General features: G+C 54.7%; 1 protein-coding gene across 1 annotated transcript in view; it reads left to right on the forward strand.

Annotated features, from left to right (window-relative positions):
* TEP1 (telomerase associated protein 1) overlaps positions 1 to 18,698 on the forward strand; it is a 46,935-nt gene that overhangs the window by 25,016 nt on the left and 3,221 nt on the right. Inside the window, exons 19-51 of the mRNA XM_062205539.1 lie at positions 236 to 412; positions 638 to 758; positions 1,629 to 1,753; positions 1,998 to 2,111; positions 2,203 to 2,320; positions 2,445 to 2,639; positions 2,755 to 2,930; positions 3,026 to 3,182; positions 3,306 to 3,485; positions 3,903 to 3,995; positions 4,969 to 5,101; positions 5,258 to 5,408; positions 5,510 to 5,643; positions 5,807 to 5,895; positions 6,142 to 6,256; positions 6,647 to 6,887; positions 7,168 to 7,291; positions 9,941 to 10,065; positions 10,196 to 10,295; positions 10,474 to 10,629; positions 10,745 to 10,957; positions 11,212 to 11,365; positions 11,459 to 11,671; positions 12,073 to 12,233; positions 12,455 to 12,568; positions 13,693 to 13,800; positions 14,136 to 14,268; positions 14,355 to 14,431; positions 14,546 to 14,678; positions 14,786 to 14,922; positions 15,080 to 15,204; positions 16,891 to 17,034; positions 17,179 to 17,275. Coding sequence (XP_062061523.1) covers positions 236 to 412; positions 638 to 758; positions 1,629 to 1,753; positions 1,998 to 2,111; positions 2,203 to 2,320; positions 2,445 to 2,639; positions 2,755 to 2,930; positions 3,026 to 3,182; positions 3,306 to 3,485; positions 3,903 to 3,995; positions 4,969 to 5,101; positions 5,258 to 5,408; positions 5,510 to 5,643; positions 5,807 to 5,895; positions 6,142 to 6,256; positions 6,647 to 6,887; positions 7,168 to 7,291; positions 9,941 to 10,065; positions 10,196 to 10,295; positions 10,474 to 10,629; positions 10,745 to 10,957; positions 11,212 to 11,365; positions 11,459 to 11,671; positions 12,073 to 12,233; positions 12,455 to 12,568; positions 13,693 to 13,800; positions 14,136 to 14,268; positions 14,355 to 14,431; positions 14,546 to 14,678; positions 14,786 to 14,922; positions 15,080 to 15,204; positions 16,891 to 17,034; positions 17,179 to 17,275 — 4,633 coding nt within the window. The remainder of the gene's footprint in view (positions 1 to 235; positions 413 to 637; positions 759 to 1,628; positions 1,754 to 1,997; positions 2,112 to 2,202; positions 2,321 to 2,444; positions 2,640 to 2,754; positions 2,931 to 3,025; positions 3,183 to 3,305; positions 3,486 to 3,902; positions 3,996 to 4,968; positions 5,102 to 5,257; positions 5,409 to 5,509; positions 5,644 to 5,806; positions 5,896 to 6,141; positions 6,257 to 6,646; positions 6,888 to 7,167; positions 7,292 to 9,940; positions 10,066 to 10,195; positions 10,296 to 10,473; positions 10,630 to 10,744; positions 10,958 to 11,211; positions 11,366 to 11,458; positions 11,672 to 12,072; positions 12,234 to 12,454; positions 12,569 to 13,692; positions 13,801 to 14,135; positions 14,269 to 14,354; positions 14,432 to 14,545; positions 14,679 to 14,785; positions 14,923 to 15,079; positions 15,205 to 16,890; positions 17,035 to 17,178; positions 17,276 to 18,698) is intronic.

Below are 18,698 nucleotides of genomic sequence, written 5' to 3' on the forward strand. Positions count from 1 at the left end.
GAGGTGGTCGCAGCCGTGTCTGCGGGTTGGGCAGTGGGGCCGATCCCTAGTGGAGGCGGTCGGAGCCGTGTCTGCGGGTTGGGTAATGGGGCCGATCCCTAGTGGAGGTGGTTGCAGCCGTGTCTGCGGGTTGGGTAATGGGGCCGATCCCTAGTGGAGGTGGTCACAGCCGTGTCTGCGGGTTGGGCGGTGGGGCTGATCCCTAGACCGAGCCCGGCTCCCTGCTTGTCCTCAGCTGGCGCAGCATCCGGCTTTTCATCTCATCCACTTTCCGGGACATGCACGGGGAGCGGGACTTGCTGCTGAGGTCCGTGCTGCCGGCCCTGCAGGCCCGAGCGGCCCCCCACCGCATCAGTCTTCATGCCATTGACCTACGCTGGGGCATCACTGAGGAGGAGACCCGCAGGAACAGGTGGGGCCCCACAGGGACGAGGGGCTGGGGTGGGAGAACTGAGGTGGGCAGGGCTGGGCCTTAAGAATGGGTGAGAGCAAGGCGAGGAGTTGCCCCTCGGGTGCTAAGGAGAGCAGCCTGCTCTGACTTTCCCAAGTTTACCCCAGGGCCCTGCCCCCGATTTTGCCTGTGTTCGCTGATAACTGCACCAGCGACTCCCACATGTCTTCCTCCCTGTGCCTACAGACAACTGGAGGTGTGCCTCGGGGAGGTAGAGAATTCCCAGCTGTTTATAGGGATCCTGGGTTCCCGCTATGGCTACGTCCCCCCCAGCTATAGCCTGCCCGACCATCCTCACTTCCACTGGGTGAGTGACACAAGGTTGGAGGAGGGGGTGGGGAGGAAACCAAGGTCAGGCAGAGGTCAGGGAAGCCACAGTTTGTCAGGAATCCTGGGACCATGCACAGGCAGGTCCTGGAGGCTTGGAGTGAAACACAGGCAAGGAATTCTGCAAGTGGCTAAGTCCTGGATGGGGACGCTCCTTGGCTAAGGCTCTCTGGAGTTGGCCAAGGGATGTGAGAGGGAGGAGGGGAGGTCTGTGTCATCAGACGTATCTGGGTTCTGATCTCCGTGTGTTGTTTATAGGCTGTGTTGTTTTTTTTTTGTTTTTGTTTTTTGTTTTTGACGGCAGAGTGGATAGTGAGAGAGAGAGACAGAGAGAAAGGTCTTCCTTTCGCCGTTGGTTCACCCTCCGGTGGCTGCCGCGGCCAGCGCGCTGCGGCCGGCGGGCAGGACCTGGTCTCCCATGGGTGCAGGGCCCAAGCACTTGGGCCATCCTCCACTGCACTCCGGGGCCACAGCAGAGAGCTGGCCTGGAAGAGGGGCAACCGGGACAGAATCTGGTGCCCCGACCAGGACTAGAACCCGGTGTGCCGGCGCTGCAAGGTGGAGGATTAGCCTATTGAGCTGCGGCGCCGGCTAGGATGTGTGTCTTTGTGGGAAGCAGCTTCATCGAACCTCTGCCTGATTTCCACACATATTAAAGAGAAGCAGCAGCACCCACATTGCAGGGTTGCTATGAGAATTAAAAATCTAATGCAGAAATGCTCCACCCGGGACAGGCGTTCCATAAATGTTCGCAATTAGCTGTATCTGGAGGGAGAGGGATCTTGGCAGGTCACTGAGGGGTCTAAGTGACCTAGAGCTGAACCCGCCTGTGTCTGCCCTCTCCCTGCAGGCCAAGCAGTACCCCTCAGGGCGCTCTGTGACAGAGATGGAGGTGATGCAGTTCCTGAACCGGGACCGACACCGGCAACCCTCTGCCCAAGCTCTCATCTACTTCCGGGATTCCAGCTTCCTCAGGTACCTTCTGTGGCTTCCAGGGCCCACACGCCCCTCCTCGGAGGGCCAGGCAGCCTCAGTCATCTCTCCCCCAGATTCATAGTGTAGGAGGAGGGAGCCAGAAGAGAGAAACAGGGAGAATATCTTTGCGGCCCCAAGTCAACCTTGGAGCTGAAATCAGCAGACTTAAGGCGTTCAGGGATTCACAGCTGTGTGTGATGGTTGGTGGAGGGAGCCTGGCCCTGAATGTAACTTTGGCGATCAGCTCTGTGCCAGATGCCTGGAAATCGGACTTTGTTTCTGAGTCTGAAGACGCGGCACGGCGAATCTCAGAACTGAAGAGCTACCTGAGTAGACAGGAAGGAGTTACCTGCCGCAGGTGAGCTGGGGGCGGTGGAATGCACCTGGACAGACTTGTGGTGAGGGAGCCAGGCCTGCGCTGACTCTGGCTGTGCTTGCTTTGCCTACAGATACCCCTGTGAGTGGGGGGGCGTAGCAGCTGGCCGGCCCTACGTTGCGGGGCTGGAGGAGTTTGGGCAGTTGGTGCTGCAGGATGTGTGGAATATGATCCAGAAGCTTTACCTGCAGGTCAGCAGGAGTGGGGTGGAGCGGGGGGGCGGGTGGTCTGGGTGGTCCTAGGTGGGAAATCACTCTGGGGGCAGGCTCTGCAGAGCATGGACTCACACACGGTCACTGCTCTGTGTGCCCTCAGCCCGGGGCCCAGCTGGAGCAGCCGGCGTCCATCCCAGATGATGACCTGGTCCAGGCCACCTTTCAGCAGCTGCAGAACCCACTGAGTCCTGCCCGCCCGCACCTTCTTCAGGACATGGTGCAGCAAGTGACGCTGCGCCGTGAGAGGCTGACCCTGGTGACCGGGCAGTCGGGGCAGGGCAAGACTGCCTTTCTGGTACAGCATTGCAGGGGTCTGGCAAGAGGGAAGAAGGCTGGGTGGGCTCAGGAGATGGGGCACAGAGAGCTTGCGTATGTAAAATGCGGCTGTTTTCTGCTCCCCTCCCGTGTAGGCATCCCTTGTGTCAGCCCTGCGGGCTCCTGATGTGGCCAAGGCTGCGCCCACGGTCTTCTTCCACTTTGCAGGGGCCCGTCCCGACCAGGGTCTCGCCCTCACCCTGCTCAGACGCCTCTGTACCTATCTGCACAGCCAGCTGCGAGAGCTGGGCGCCCTGCCCAACACCTACCGGTGCGTAGCTCCCAGTGAGCCCAGCCTCGCTGATGCCTCCTGGCACCACCCCTGCATTGCTCTCCCACTGCCCCTGACTGCCCCTCACCCTACAGAGGCCTGGTGTGGGAGCTGCAGCAGAGGCTGCTGCCCAAGTCGGCTGAGTCCCTGAAACCTGGCCAGACCCTGGTCCTGATCATCGACGGGGCTGACAGGCTGGTGGATCCGAAGGGGCAGCCGATCTCAGACTGGATCCCAAAGACCCTGCCCCGGGTGAGTGTGAGAAGGTGGCAGAGGCCAGCTGGGGGAGATGGAGGGGGGTGGTGGCGGGGAGAGGGACTTCTTTCATGGTGTTCTCTCCTTTCTATGCCCCTGCTCCTTTCCTCAATATCACAGTGGGTACACCTGGTGCTGAGTGTGGCGAGTGATGCAGGCCTGGGGGAGACGCTTGAGCAGAGCCAGGGTGCCCATGTGGTGGCCCTAGGGGCTCTGGAGCCAACTGCCCGGGCCCAGCTGGTGAGAGAGGAGCTGGCTCTGTACGGGAAGCGGCTGGAGGAGTTGCCTTTTAATAACCAGGTTGGCTCAGGACAGGGCTGGTGGGTGTGTGTGTGGGAGCTCAGGCCTGGGGAGCCGAGGCTGTCAGCTGCCCAGCGGACTTGCTCCTTCCGGCCTTCCGGCACCTCTGTGCCGAGGAAGCTGTTAGGATGGCTGTGATTTCCTGTAGCACTGCCCAGCCTTTGTGCCTGGCGAATGGCATCTCCAGGGCCTGTGGGGGTGAAGGGAGGAGTCACTCTCTGGCTGTGGGTCGGGTAGGCTGAGTCACAGGGGCTGGCTGGGAAGTGTGGGGAGGGATGCTTGTGTCCTGAGGTGATGCCGTGGACCCGTCCCCTGCTGGGGACGGCCGTGCCTCGCGGTGGGCTTGGTGCTGGGGGCAGAGGGCTGGCTGTGCACTGGCTCCTGGCTGCCCACACTGAGCCCTCTGAGTCTCGTCAGATGCAACTGCTGCTGGTGAAGCGGGGGTCAGGCCTGCCCCTCTACCTGCGCTTGGTCACCGATCACCTGCGGCTCTTCACGCTGTATGAGCAGGTGGGTTGGGCCTCATCATCTGAGTCTTCCCTTACTGCCCCTCCTCCATTCCGCCTTTGTCTCCTTCCCTCATCCCTACTCCTCCTCCCTAGCCACCTTGTGATCGCCCGTTCCCTATCATCACCTCACTCCTGTCCCCTGTTCTTGTCTACCTATTTCCCTCTCTCTCTCTTTCTTTCTTTTTTAAAAATTTATTTATTTGACAGAGTTACAGAGAAGGAGAGAGAGAGAGAGGGATAGAGAAAGACAGAGAAAGGTCTTCCTTCCATTGGTTCACTCCCCAAATGGCCACTACAGCCAGCGCTGTGCCCATCCGAAGCCAGGAGCCAGGAACTTCCTCCTGGTCTCCCATGCGGGTGCAGGGGCCCAAGCACTTGGGCCATCCTCCACTGCCCTCCTGGGCCACAGCAGAGAGCTGGACTGAAAGAGGAGCAACTGGGACTAGAACCCGCCGCCCATATGGGATGCTGGTGCCTCAGGCAGAGGATTAACCAAGTGAGCCACGGCGCCAGCCTCTCTGTCTTTTAAGATTTATTTATTTATCTGAAAGGCAGAGTTACAGAGAGGCAGAGGCAGAGAGAGAGAGAGAGAAATCTCCATCTGCTGGTTCACTCCCCAATTGGCCACAATGGCCAGGGCTAGACCAGACCAAAGCCAGAAGCCAAAACTTCCTCCAGGTCTCCCATGTGGGTGCAGGGACCTAGCACTTGGGCCATCTTCTGCTGCTTTCCCAAGCACATTAGCAGAGAGCTGGATCAGAAGTGGAGCAGCTGGGACTCAAACTGATGCCCGTATAGGATGCTGACACTGCAGGCGGTGGTTTACCCGCTACGCCACAGCACTGGCCCCAGCCTATTTCTCTTTACTTTTTTCATCCTTGCCCGTTGTTCGTCCTGATGCCAACTCCCCTCCTGTACAAATGAAGCTGCTTCTCCCCATTTGCCCCCAACTGACGGCCAGGCTCCCCCCGCAGGTGTCTGAGACACTCCGCACCCTGCCTGCCACTGTCCCCCTGCTGCTGCAGCACATCCTGTGCACCCTGGAGCAGGAGCACGGCCCTGACCTTCTTTCCCAAGCGTTGGCTGCCCTGGAGGTCACACGTAGCGGTCAGTGGTCTGGGTGGGTTGAGAAGCTGAGGACTTAAAGGGTTCGATGACCTTGGTTCAGATGGGGTCTTAGCAAGCTGTGCGAGGAGGACCAGGTGTCATGGGAATGGGTGTGTGTTGTGCTTTGGGGAGGGTCTCAGAGAGCTTGGTCTTCAGGTCTGAGTGTGGATCAGCTGCACGGAGTGCTGAGTTCCTGGAGGATCCTGCCCAGGGGGACTAAGAGCTGGGAAGAAGCAGTGGCTGCTGGCAACCGCGGAGACCCCTACCCCATGGGGTCCTTTGCCTACCTCGTCCAGAGTCTGCGCAGGTACAGGTGCCCCCCGCTGAGCTCACACTGATGTCACTCTGCCTACCCAGCTTTGAGCCTTGGCCCCATGTGATCTCTCTCCCTTCCTCCTGTGGGGACAGTTTGCTAGGAGAGGGCCCTCTGGAGCGCCCTGGTGCCCGCCTCTGCCTATCTGATGGGTCTCTGAGGACAGCAGCTAAACGTCGCTATGGGAAGAAGCCAGGCCTGGAGAGCATGGCGCACATCCTTGTTGCAGGTGGGTGCAACCCAAGTCAGCCTGGGCACAGGGTGTGGGGTCTGGGCCCAGAGTGAGCCCCACCTGCCGGGCCCCCTGACCTGCCACCCCGGGGGGAGGATGACTTTGATGTCCACCTTCAAGAGCTGAGTGCCTGAGCCCTTCTCCACGTCTGTTCTCACAGCCCAGCTCTGGAAGACGTGTGATCCTGATGGCTCAGGCTCCTTCCAAAATTGTCCCCCGGAGGCTCTGGGAGACCTGCCTCACCACTTGGTTTGTCTCAAGCCCCATGGACATTTCTGTCCAGGCAGCTGCTTTGCCTTCTGAGACCCTACCCATCTCTTACCTCTGTCACCATCAGAGCAGCCATTACTCCCTCCCACCCAATCCCCTCTCTTTCTTGAGGCCTTTGTCCCAGCTACTGGGTCTAGGACCTGGCTGACAGACAGGGTCTCAGAGCAGAATCTTCCTCTTCACCAACCTCTTCGCTCACTGATGAGCCCCATCTGATTTCCTTAGCTCCAGAGTGGGAACCAGGGCCTTCTTGTGAAGTTCCTCACCAGTCTCCACGTGGTGGCTGCACACCTGGAATTGGGTCTGATTTCTCGGCTCTTGGAGGCGCATGCCCTCTACGGTGAGATAAATCCCTGGAGAGTTTCTTCCCTGGGATGGAGGCCCCCTGGGAGTGTTCTGGGGGCCCAGCTCATGCACGGGGAAGTGCAGTGGAAAAACAGTCATGCTTCCATTGCAAGCTGCGAATGCTGAGAGAGTAAGGACACCTTTGGCTTAGATCCCTTAGACCAGAGCTTCTCAATGGCATTAAGTTCTCTGGGAAATCTGTTCAAGTTACAGATCTTTGGGTCCTCAGATTCTGGTTCTGCTGGTTTGGAGTGGGGCCCCAAGTTTTTTAAAAATTTTTTTGGCAAACATTTCTGCTGGGGAACAGAGGTCTTGCTTTGAGCTTTATCACTTTACACCAGGGTCCAGGCTGGCCCCCAGCTGACACTCTGCCTGTCTTTTGTAGCTTCTTCAGTCCCTGAAGAGGAACATGAGGACCCCGGGGCTGCTGTTGCCGTGTTTCGCACCTTCCTGAGGCAGCAGGCTCCCATCCTCAGCCAGTACCCCCTGCTTCTGGCCCAGCAGGCGGCCAACCAGCCTCAAGACTCACCTCTTTGCCACCAGGCCTCCCTGCTGTCCCAGCGATGGCGCCTCCAGCACACGCTGCGGTGGCTTAATAAACCCCAGACCATGAGGGATCAACAAAGGTAGGAGGACCCTTGACCCCAGACTCCACAGGCTCCCCAGAGAGCAAGCTGCTGCCTTTTCTTCTCCTTTTTGTAACTGGTGCTCTGGTACGGGATGCTGGCATTGTAGGTGGCAGCTTAGCTCACTGAACCGCAATGCCAGCCCCAGCTGCAGCCCTTTCCGAAGCTGGAGAGTAGAGGACGGATGGGAATCACTAAGGAGAGAGGGCTTCAAGTGCAGAAATAGATTCCCGTTTGCTTTCTCCTGCTAATGCCCCTTTTCTTCCTGCCCTTTCTCCAGCTTCAGCCTGTCTCTGGCAGTTCCCTCCTCCCCGACGGCTGTGGCCATCTCCCCCAGCGGGCAGAGAGCAGCTGTGGGCACTGCCAATGGGACGGTGTACCTGCTGGACCTGAGAACCTGGCAGGTATGATGCCCAAGGTGGTGCAGCCGTTACCGTGAGGAACCCTCAGAGACTTCCCTGGAGCCCTAGACAAGTAATACCGGCTTGTAGTCACCTGACTGATGTAACGTCTCTGCTCCAGTCACATCAGATCGAAGGACTTGGTCAGAGAAGCATCACAGCCCTGGTCTGCTCCCTCCTGCCCTAGAGGCTCCTCTGTTCTCAGCCTCTCAGCCTGGGGGGAGGGGAGAGTCTGGCTCTATATAGGACTTCCCCCCACTAACATACCTGAATTCCAATTTGACATCATCTCCTGCCCCCAAATTAGCTCCTCCTCCTAGTTTCTTTCTGTGCTGATTGCCCCATTCTCCCAAGCACCACAGTGGAAAACTGGGCCACACTCCCTGCGTCATCCTAGCCATCTGTGGACGACCATGCTGCTCTCCATAGCACTTTTCTATTCATTACTCACTGTTTTTCTTTTTTTTTTAAATTTATTTATTTGAAAGGATTACAGAGGGAGAAAGGGAGAGGGAGAGAGAGAGAGAGAGAATGCACTAACTTCCATCCATTGGTTCACTCCCCAAATGGCCGTAATGGCCAGGGTGGCACCAGGCCAAGGCAGGAGCCAGGAGCTTATTCCAGGTCTCCCATGTGGGTGCAGGAGCTCAAACACTTAGACCATATTCCACTGCTTTCCAGGGCGCGTTAGCAGGGAGCTGGATTGGAAGTAGAGCAGCCAGGACACGAACCAGTGCCCAAATGGGATGCTGGCATCACAGATGATGGCTTTACCTGCTACACCACACACTGGCCCCATTCCTTCTTCTTCTTCTTCTTTTTTTTTTTTTTTTACAGGTAGAGTGGATAGTGAGAGAGAGAGACAGACAGAAAGGTCTTCCTTTTTGCCGTTGGTTCACCCTCCAATGGCCCCTGTGGCTGGCGCATTGTGCTGATCCGAAGCCAGGAGCCAGGTGCTTCTCCTGGTCTCTCATGTGGGTTCAGGGCCCAAGGACTTGGGCCATCTTCCACTGCACTCCCGGGCCACAGCAGAGAGCTGGCCTGGAAGAGGGGCAACCAGGATAGAATCTGGCGCCCCAACTGGGACTAGAACCTGGTGTGCCGGCGCCACAAGGCGGAGGATTAGCCTGTTAAGCCACGGCGCTGGCCTCCTATTCCTTCTTTACTGTTATATTGCAGTATATATCTCAAAAGATGAGGGTTCTTCAAATATTTGTGGGAAAAAATGGAACTAAAAGATAAGTTTAGGGGTGGGCATTTGGTGCAATGGATTAAGACACTGGTTAGGATGCTCATATCCCACATCAGACTGCCTGGTGCAAATATTTTGAAATCTATGCATGTGACGGGTCTTCAGAAAGGTAGTGGAGATTATGAAGAAAACTATGGATAAATTTCAGGGTTTTTTTTGCAATAAAATAAGTTTATCTTTTTTAAAAATTAAGACTATTTTTCTTAACTTTATTTTTTGAAAAAGATTTATTTATTTGAAAGAGTGATAGAGAAAGAGGGACAGAGAAAGAGAGAGAAGGAGAGAGAGAGCCTCTTCTGGTTCATAACCCAAATGGCTGCAGCAGCCAGGCCTGGGCTGGGCCTGGGCCAGGAGCCAGGAACTCCAGCGAGGTCTGCATGTGGGTGGCGACCATCTTCCTTTGCCTTCCCGACACAGGAAGAGGAAGCTAAATCGGAAGCAGAGTAGCCAGGACTTGAACTTGCTCTCAGATATGCCAGCATCACTTAACATACTGTGCCAAAACACCAGTCCCAAATTTATTTTTTAATTCCATTTTCCATGAACTTTTTGAGTTATCCTTGTACTCTATTTTTTTTTCTTATGGCAATAATATATACTTATGTTAGAAAATTTGGAAAGTAGCACTAAAGACAAAGAAAAAGATAGAAAGCACCCACAATCTCACCAACCAGAGATAATCACTTCCATTGAGAAACATAGCTTTTCCATCTTTAAAATGTATTTTAAATTAAAAAAGTCAATCAATATTTTCTGAGCACCTTCCATTCAAGGCATTGTATTGAACATTGCAAGGAACGCAGGGCTTAGAATGTTGTCCCTGCCCACCAGGCAATCTTGTTGGGAGACATAACATACAGGGTTTAAAAGGGATCCAAATGAAGCTGCATGGCATAATTAAGAGGCAAATGAGTTGTACAGATACAGAAGGACAGAGGATGGAGGAGGGCAGGCATTGCCAGGTTGAGTGAGAGCCTGAGCAGAGACTCAGGGGAGAATGTTTGCCTTTCATTGCTGGAAATGATTGCAGCAGGGGCTGCTTATGGGAGGGTAGCAGTGGGGCAGGCTGGAGAAGTAAGTCCTGCAGCCAAGCCTCTCTCCCTCCTCTCCCCACCCTTCTCATCCACCACCCCAACATGTTAGTGTGCATGCAACCCCATTCCCTCGTCTCCATCAAGATCTGTGACTTGAGGAACAGGTGTTGCTTTTGGAAATGGAGAGAGATGTGACCCTGCTTGGATCATGAGGTTCCACTTGACCCTGAGCTTGGGCTGGGGAAGCTGAGAGCCAAGAGCTCAAGTGCTTCTTGCCTTGGCCTGGTTTATGGTTGGGGCCTGGCACGGTGGCACGCAGGGGTCCCAGAGGATGGCTCGAACTGACTTCCACACTCGCTGTCACAGGAGGAGAAGTCTGTGGTGAGTGGCTGTGATGGAGTCTCCTCCTGTTTGTTCCTCTCGGACAACGCTCTCTTTCTTACTGCCTTCGATGGGCTCCTGGAGCTCTGGGACCTGCAGCATGGTTGCAGGTAAGGGGTCCTTCCCCGTGCATCAGAGTCAGACCTCCCCCGTCGGAAGCCCCGAGGGAAAGGGAATGAAGGGGGGTGGTGCCTATGGCCAAGGAGGCCCCAACGGCCTGACTTTGTGTTCCTGGGATAGGGTGCTCCAGACCAAGGCTCACCAGTACCAAATCACTAGCTGCTGCCTGAGCCCAGACCGCCGGCTGCTGGCCACAGTCTGCCTGGGAGGAGGCCTCAAGGTGATGATGAGGGGCCGTGGTGGCCAGCCCCGTGAGGCTGTGCGCCCAGGCTGGCGGAGGCTGCTGACTGCTTGGCCTCGGGAGGCCTTCCCTGCTGAGGGAGGGTCTGGACGGAGGTGGCCCCTGGAGCTCTGCAGCTGAGAAGCTCAGCACCCTGAGTCCTCTGCTCTCTCTGCAGCTGTGGGACACGGTCCGTGGGCAGCTGGCCTCCCAGCACACTTGTCCCAAGTCCCTGAACTGCGTTGCCTTCCACCCCGAGGGCCAGGTAATAGCTGCAGGCAGCTGGGCTGGGAGCTTCAGCTTCTTCCAAGTGGATGGGCTCAGAGTCACCAAGGTAAGAAGGTCGTGTGTAGCTCTGGGGAGGGAGCCTGGGGCCGGGGGGCAGAGTGGACCAGGGGAAATGACGGCCGTCATTGCCCTGGCATATCCGTGTCTACCTCCCTGTGCAGGAACTGGGAGCCCCAGGAGCCTCTGTCCGCACCTTGGCCTTCAATGTGCCTGGGAAGGTTGTGGCTGTGGGCCGGCTGGACAGGACGGTAGAGCTGTGGGCCTGGCAGGAGGGGACCCAGCTGGCTGCCTTCCCTGCCCACGACGGCTCTGTTGCTGCTGTGCTTTTCCTGTGTGCTGGGCGCCAGTTGCTGACGGCTGGAGAGGATGGCAAGGTTGGGTCACAGAGGCCCGCAGGGGTTACCAGGAGGGCCTAGCAAAGGCAGAGGATGATCCCATGTGGGTGAGGGTGGGGCTTTGTTGAAGGGACTGTAGGTAGAGAGGCTTGGGAGGTGGCAACAGCAGGAGACAGGTGCAGTATGTGCGTGGGCAGGTCTCTGGAAGGAGATGAGGACAGCAGTGGCTGTGGCTCTGGGGAGAATGACCAGATGGTGGAGCTGGGTGTCATTAAGCCCTTCTCTCTCCACAGGTCCAGGTGTGGTCAGGGTCTCTCGGTCAACCCCGTGGGTGCCTAGGTTCCCTTCCCCTGTCTCCCGCCCTCTCCGTGGCTCTCAGCCCAGGTGGTGATCGGGTGGCTGTTGGGTACCGAGCAGATGGCATCAGGATCTACAAAATCCCTTCAGGTACTGGAGGGGAGGTGGGTGGGCTTTTGAGCCTTCTGGAGGATGGCACCCCCAATCCCTACCCCTTGCTGAGCCCCCTGCTCTGCTGTGCAGGTTCCCAGGGGGCTCAGTGTCAAGCTCTCAACGTGGCAGTGTCTGCACTGGCCTGGCTAAGCCCCGAGGTGCTGGTGAGTGGGGCGGAAGACGGCTCCCTGCAGGGCTGGCTGCTCAGGGAGAGCACTCTGCAGTCCCTCTGGCTCCTGTCCAGACACCAGAAACCTGTGCTGGGACTCGCCACCTCCCAGGAGCTCCTGGCTGCCGCCTCAGGTACTGCTGGGCGGTGGGCAGAGCCACTGAATCATTTAATGTTGAAAGAACATTGTTTATTTGAGAGACAGAGAAAGAGACAGAGAGCTCTCGTTTGCTGGTTCACTCCCCCCAGAGGCCTGCAACAGCCGGGACTGGGAGCAAGGAATTCAAGCCAGGTCTCCCTTGTGGGTGGCAAGAACCCGGCGTCTCTAGCCACCCAACGGGAGCCTGGACTGAGTTCTTATCTGCCGACTGACCCTTGTCCATGGCCCCCGCACCGCCTGTGACTCACTGCGGCCCTCCCTTGGAGCTGTGCCCGCAGACATAACCCTCAGCCCCCGTGATTGCCTTTGTCCTTGGACTCCCAGGCCTGCCTCGCCTCCTCCTCCAGGAAGCCTTCTTCTCTGTTTCCAATGCAGAGGATTTCACAGTGCGGCTGTGGCAGAGGCAGCCGCTGACTCTGCCGCACAAGTCAGAAGACTTTCCCCAGGGCACCGAGCTCCGGGGACACCAGGGCCCTGTGACCTGCTGCGGCTTCAGCGCTGATGGAGGCAGCCTGGCCACTGGGGGCAGGGATCAGGTGAGCTCTGGAAGGGTGCACCCTGGGCCCCGCAGCCCCCTGGCTCCTGGATTCCTTCAGGGCTCACTGCAATGGCTTCCTCCTGCTCTTGCTCCCCCAAATCTTCTGTGGAGCTGCATTCCTTGCACTCCTTTTCCTTGAAACCTCTTGCCTGAAAAGGTCTGGTCGTCCCACCTGCCTTTTCTTGTCCTGACTGCTTCTTCCCCTTGGGGCCTAACCAGACTCTCCTCTGCTGGGACGTGAGGACACCCCAAGCGCCTGTTCTGATTTGCACCTTCCCTGCCTGTCATCGTGACTGGATCACTGGCTGTGCTTGGACCAAAGACAACCTATTGGTGAGTAAGGCACAAGGGTGGCATGGAGCCAAAGGGCTCTCGGGAGAAAACAACACTCCCCTATGTCCTTTTCCTAGCACCCATAAAGAATAGTAAAGCCAGCATTTATTGAGCACTTTGTATGTATATAGGCATTGAACTAAACTCTTTATGTATATTGTCCCACCTAGTCTTTACAATACCTTATAATGTAGGCTCTTTAATCTCTATTTTGCAAACGAGGATATTGAACTCAGTTAGAATGGAGAACATGTCCAAGATCATGTCCCTGATAAAGCTGAGCCAGTAAACTTTCCGATAAGAAAGCCCATGCTCTTTTTCTTTAAGATTTCTTTATTGAGAGGCAGAGTTACAGAGGGGCAGAGAGAGGAGAGGTCTTTCCACCCGCTGGTTCACTCCTCAAATGGCTGCGATGGCTGGAGCTGGGCCAGTCTGAAGCCAGGAGCCTGGAGCTTGGTCTGGGTCTCCCACGTGGGTGCAGGGGCCCAAGCACTGGGGCCATCCTCCACTGAAAAGCCCATGCTCCCAACAAGAACACAGTGCTGTCTCCCTAGGGTTTAGGATGCCCCAGCCCTGCAGGTAAAATGTAGCACTATGAATTATTTGACCCTCAGGCATAAAATGCATCTCAGATTATGCACTCAGGACTGGTGGAGCTTAGTTTTCCCATGCAGAGTCTTCCTGCTGTTCTCAACAAGAGGTGAGAAAGGAATGAATGTGAGCTGCAAAGACCTGCCATAATTTATCCTGCCCTTATTTCCTAGGTAGTCAGACCTCTCCTTAGTGCTGCAGGGTTTCAGCCTTATCTTTGTTGACTGACGTTAACAACAGGGAGGACAGCTGCTGTTTCTCATATGCTCACTGTTTACCAGGCAGTGTGCCAATTCCTTTGTGTAGGTGCACTCAGCTCCTAGCAACAGGATCAGACAAGGGCACCATCATTGTCCTCATCGAATGGTTGAGGGACCCAAGGCTCCAATGGATAAACTTCCCCCAGATGATAGCTCAATGCTTGTCCATGCCCTTAGGATCACAGGGCTTGTTGCCTTCCACTGCGTATCGGGAAAAGACAGGAATGCTGGTGGGTGCTCATAGTCTCACTCCTCTGACCTCTGACTCTGCAGATCTCCTGCTCCAGTGATGGCTCTCTGGGTCTCTGGGACCCACAGTCAGGACAGCAGCTCGGTCGGTTCCTGGGCCATCAGAGTGCTGTGAGCTCTGTGGCGGTCGTGGTAAGAAGGCGATGGAGAATTCACTCACCAGGCATCTCTAAGGGGGCTTTGGGAGACAGGGTGTGCTGGGTATCTGATCCCAAAGTCAGAGGGAACATAGACAGAAGCTTGGTACTGGCTGATGGTGTTGATGCTGATGATTGGTGTGAGGAAGAGGGGGGAGCATCTCAGAGTCCGGATTGCAGTCCTGAGCTATCCCACCCCTTGGATCCTGAGCTATCCTCACTCTGACCTCCTGCAAGCCTCCAAGGCTCTGTCAGTCCTCTGGGGAGGGAGCCCTGCTTCCTGTATCCTGCTCAGCATGACCCCGCTCTGATCCTGTGCTCTTGTGGCAGGAGGAGCACGTGGTGTCTGTGGGCCGGGATGGGACCTTGAAAGTGTGGAACCCTCAGGGTGTGGAGCTGACCAGCATCCCTGCTCACTCAGAACCCATCAGCCACTGTGCAGCTGCCCTGCAGCCCCGTGCAGGTAGCGAAATCCATCACCCCCCCTTCCCTGCTGCCTCCTCCCTCTCCCCTGCCTTCCCTTTGGCTGACTCAGTGTCATCCTATCAGCTGGACAGCCTGGGTCAGAGCTTCTTGTGGTGACGGCTGGACTGGATGGTGCCACACGGTTGTGGCATCCACTCTTGGTGAGCTGCCTGCAGGAACTTTGGTGGTGGTGGTGGCTGGGGGGAGTGGAGACCATATGTGGGACAAACTTCTGTTGTGTCAGCTCCCTACCAGCCTGTCTGCACCCTTCTTAGGTCTGCCAGACACACACCCTCCTGGGACACAGTGGCTCCATCAGTGCAGCTGCTGTGTCAGAGACCTCAGGCCTCCTGTTGACCACAGCAGAAGATGGTTCCATACGACTGTGGCAGGTACCCAAGGAAGCAGGTGAGGATTCTGTTACCGGGATAAAGAAGGTCAAGGGTAGCCCGCTGCCTCATTTTCTACTGCAGCAGTAGCTCAGCTCCTAATGAGTCCCTGCCTTTCTTCTCTAGATGACACAAGTATATCCAGGAGTTCTGCACCCATTACTGCCGTGGCCTGGGCCCCAGATGGCTCCATGGCAGTGTCTGGAAATGCAGTTGGGGAGCTAATCTTGTGGCAGGAAACTAAGGCAGTGGCCACAGCACAGGTGAGTTGAGCCAACTCAGTTCTTAGTGTGAATTCTGTCCCAACGAGGTATTTAATGGTATGTGCCATGGTTAGAGGTTGCCTGTATCCCGGAGAGGGAAGGGGTTGGTAATCCTGGCTCCTCAGAAATACTGAACTGAACTTGTTGTGTCCACCAGACTCCAGGCCGCATCAGTGCTCTGGTCTGGTTCTCGGCGCACACCTTCTTTGTTCTCAGTGACGACGAAAAACTCAGTGAGTGGCAGGTGGAACTGCAGAAAGACTCGACACCGGGATGTTTCAGGTGAGATGAGGCAGCTGGGTTAAAGTGACAGGAGTCGTCGTCTCCTCAGGCCTGGGGTTTTACTCAAAGCACTCCATTTCTGCTTCTGAGCTAGCTCAATAGGATATCCTGTCTAATTCAATTTAAATCAATCATTCTCAAGTGCCCAATTATGCCAAGCTCTGGGCTAGGCAGTTTGAACCAGATACACATGAATTGTATTTCTTTCTTTCTTTTTTTTTTTTTTTTTTTGACAGGCAGAGTGGACAGTGAGAGAGAGACAGAGAGAAAGGTCTTCCTTTTGCCGTTGGTTCACTCTCCAATGGCCGCCACAGCTGGCGCGCTGCGGCCGGCGCACCATGCTGATCCGATGGCAGGAGCCAGGTGCTTCTCCTGGTCTCCCAAGGGTGCAGGGCCCTAGCATTTGGGCCATCCTCCACTGCACTCCCGGGCCATAGCATAGAGTTGGCCTGGAAGAGGGGCAACCGGGACAGAATCCGGTGCCCCGACCGGAACTAGAACCCGGTGTGCCGGCGCCGCTAGGAGGAGGATTAGCCTGTTGAGCCAATGAATTGAATTTCTTGATTAAAGAAGCTCACATGTAGTTTAACTACCAATAGTATTCATAGTGATTAGTGCTACCATGAGGATACACACATTCACACGTGTCTGTTCCCAGGGCAGCAGAATTTGAGAAATTGTAGGAAAGCATTGACATTTGAGGTTGAGCTTAAAGAAAATGAATAGGATTTTGCTGGATCAGTAAGGGGAGGGAATGATTTTAGGAAGAGGAAATATCATTAACCAAATGCATGGAGGCACAAAGATGCATGACGTTTCCAAATCCTTGGGTTCTTGGTTGGAGTGGCGGTGGTGTGGGAGTTGGATTGAAAAAGGAAATTGTGCTGGCGCCGTGGCTTAACAGGCTAATCCTCCGCCTTGCGGTGCCGGCACACCGGGTTCTAGTCCCAGTTGGGGCGCCGGATTCTATCCCGGTTGCCCCTCTTCCAGGCCAGCCCTCTGCTATGGCCCGGGAAGGCAGTGGGGGATGGCCCAAGTACTTGGGCCCTGCACCCGCAAGGGAGACCAGGAGAAGCACCTGGCTCCTGGCTTCGGATCAGCACGATGAGCCGGCCGCAGCGGCCACTGGAGGGTGAACCAACGGCAAAAAGGAAGACCTTTCTCTCTGTCTCTCTCTCTCTCACTATCCACTCTGCCTGTCAAAAAATAAAAATAAAAAAATAAAAAAAGAAAAAGGAAATTGTAGAGGACATGGTCCTAAGAATTTTGAGTACAATAATGATTTGAATTTTAGAAGGAGAGTTTGGTGGCAATATGGAGGATGGATAGGGGAGGTACTAAGGGCAGGGAGACCACTGCAACAATGTTGCTATTGCCTGGGGAAGATGGAATATGGGCATGGCTCTGGGCAGTGGAAAGATACAGATCAGGTGGCACATGTTGCAGGTAGAATCCATGGGACTTATTGATCACTAGGAGGTAGTGAGACAAGAATGTTCAAACATGCAAGGAAGGAGATGGGGATGATTATTACTGATGTAAGCAAAAGAAAGAAAGAAAAAGGAAGAGAATGTGGGGAGCGTAGTGCTTCCCCTTTTAAAAAGACTCCAGCCTGAGAGACTCCGGGGGAAGGATGTTAACTAAAGCAGGATCTTTTTCTGTCCGTGTACCTTTTTTGAACTATAGTCTTCAGCTGAAGCGAGCTCTGCAGGAGGACTTAGGGATCCTGACAGGTCTGAGCCTGGCCCCTGATGGTCAGTCCCTCATCTTGGCCAAAGTGGATCTGGAATTACTGCACATGAAGCCAGGGGATGCTCCCTCTGTAATCTGGTAAGATCCAAAATGCTGTTTTTTCCTGAGCCGGAGAAAGGAAAAGTGGGTTAGTGGCTACCCTGAAGCTGAGTCTGGCATAGGACAAAACACGGGATGATGGAGGTGTTCTTAGGCTCAGCCTCTCTCTTTCTTACGAACCAGGAGCAGCTTTACAGACCATCCTGTGGTGATGTCCACCCACAAAGAGTATGGTGTGTTTGTTCTGCCATCAATGGACTCTTCATTTCTCTTTTTATTTGTAAGTCTTGTCTGAGAGTGTGTTAAAACCAATATTTGTGTTTAAAGCTTTGGGGCCTGTTATGGAGGGACAGGGGAAGGGAGGCAAAGGTTGTGGATTCCAAATCACCTTATTCTTCTTCAACTGGAGCAGCTCTACTTTAGAGCATTGTCTATTGCATGTCCTTGTAAAAATTTCCTGCTTAAAGAATCATGACAAACCACAAAATCTAGGAGTTAATTGCATTTCTTCACATCTGTGTTGTCTTTCCACTGTCCTTAATAGCATTTTGGGAGCAAGGACTTCATCTTGCCTATCTCCTATTAGGTAATTAGCAATTAGCTAATAGACATTCAATCCTTATTGGTATGGGTGTGCCAGAGCTAGCAGCTTCCGGAAGCAACCTTGTACCTGTAAATGTTATTCAATTCTGGCTTGCTGCTTACTAAAGTTACCTACTAAAGCTTATCAATGACTCCTGATTTCACTCTTAAATTTATACCCAAGAGAAATGACTGTATATGTTCTCTAAAGACTGGTACGTGAATGTCCATAGCATCGGTTTTTCATAATGGCCAAGGCACCCAAATGTCTATCAATAGGAAAAGGATAAATAATTTGTGATACAGTTTACAATGGAATGCTATGTGGTTTGAAAAAACTATCATACTAAATGCTAATGCATGGAACAACGCAGACATGTGTCATGCATATTATGCTGGGCAGAAGAGGCCAGACACAAATGAGTACATAGCACAGGCTTTCACTGAAATGAAGTTTAAGAACAAGCCAAACGGTCGCAGCAGAAGTCAGAATATTATTAGCTTCGTGGTTGGTGGTTTGATAATGACTGGGAAGGAGCTTGAAGGCAAATTTCTGGGTGATAAAAATGTTCTGCATCTTGCTTCTGGGGGTGATTGTATGGGTGTATGCATATGTAAAAATTCATCATGATGTGTGTGTGTGTGTGTGTGGTTTTTTTATTTTTGACAGGCAGAGTGGACAGTGAGAGAGAGAGAGAGACAGAGAGAAAGGTCTTCCTTTGCCATTGGTTCACCCTCCAACGGCCGCCGCGGCCGGCGCGCTGCGGCTGGCACATCACGCTGATCTGAAGCCAGGAGCCAGGTGCTTCTCCTGGTCTCCCATGGGGTGCAGGGCCCAAGCACTTGGGCCATCCTCCACTGCACTCCCGGGCCATAGCATAGAGCTGGCCTGGAAGAGGGACAACCAGGACAGAATCCGGCGCCCTGACCGGGACTAGAACCTGGTGTGCCGGTGCCGCTAGGCGGAGGATTAGCCTGTTGAGCCACGGCGCTGGCCTGTGTGTGTGTTTTTTAAGATTTATTTTATTTATTTGAAATACAGAGTTACAGAAAGAGGTAGAGACAGAGAGAAAGGTCTTCCATCTGTGGGTTCACTCCCCAGATGGCCACAATGGCCAGAG

This window comes from Lepus europaeus, chromosome 11, assembly GCF_033115175.1.
Source record: "Lepus europaeus isolate LE1 chromosome 11, mLepTim1.pri, whole genome shotgun sequence".
Lineage (NCBI taxonomy): Eukaryota > Metazoa > Chordata > Mammalia > Lagomorpha > Leporidae > Lepus > Lepus europaeus.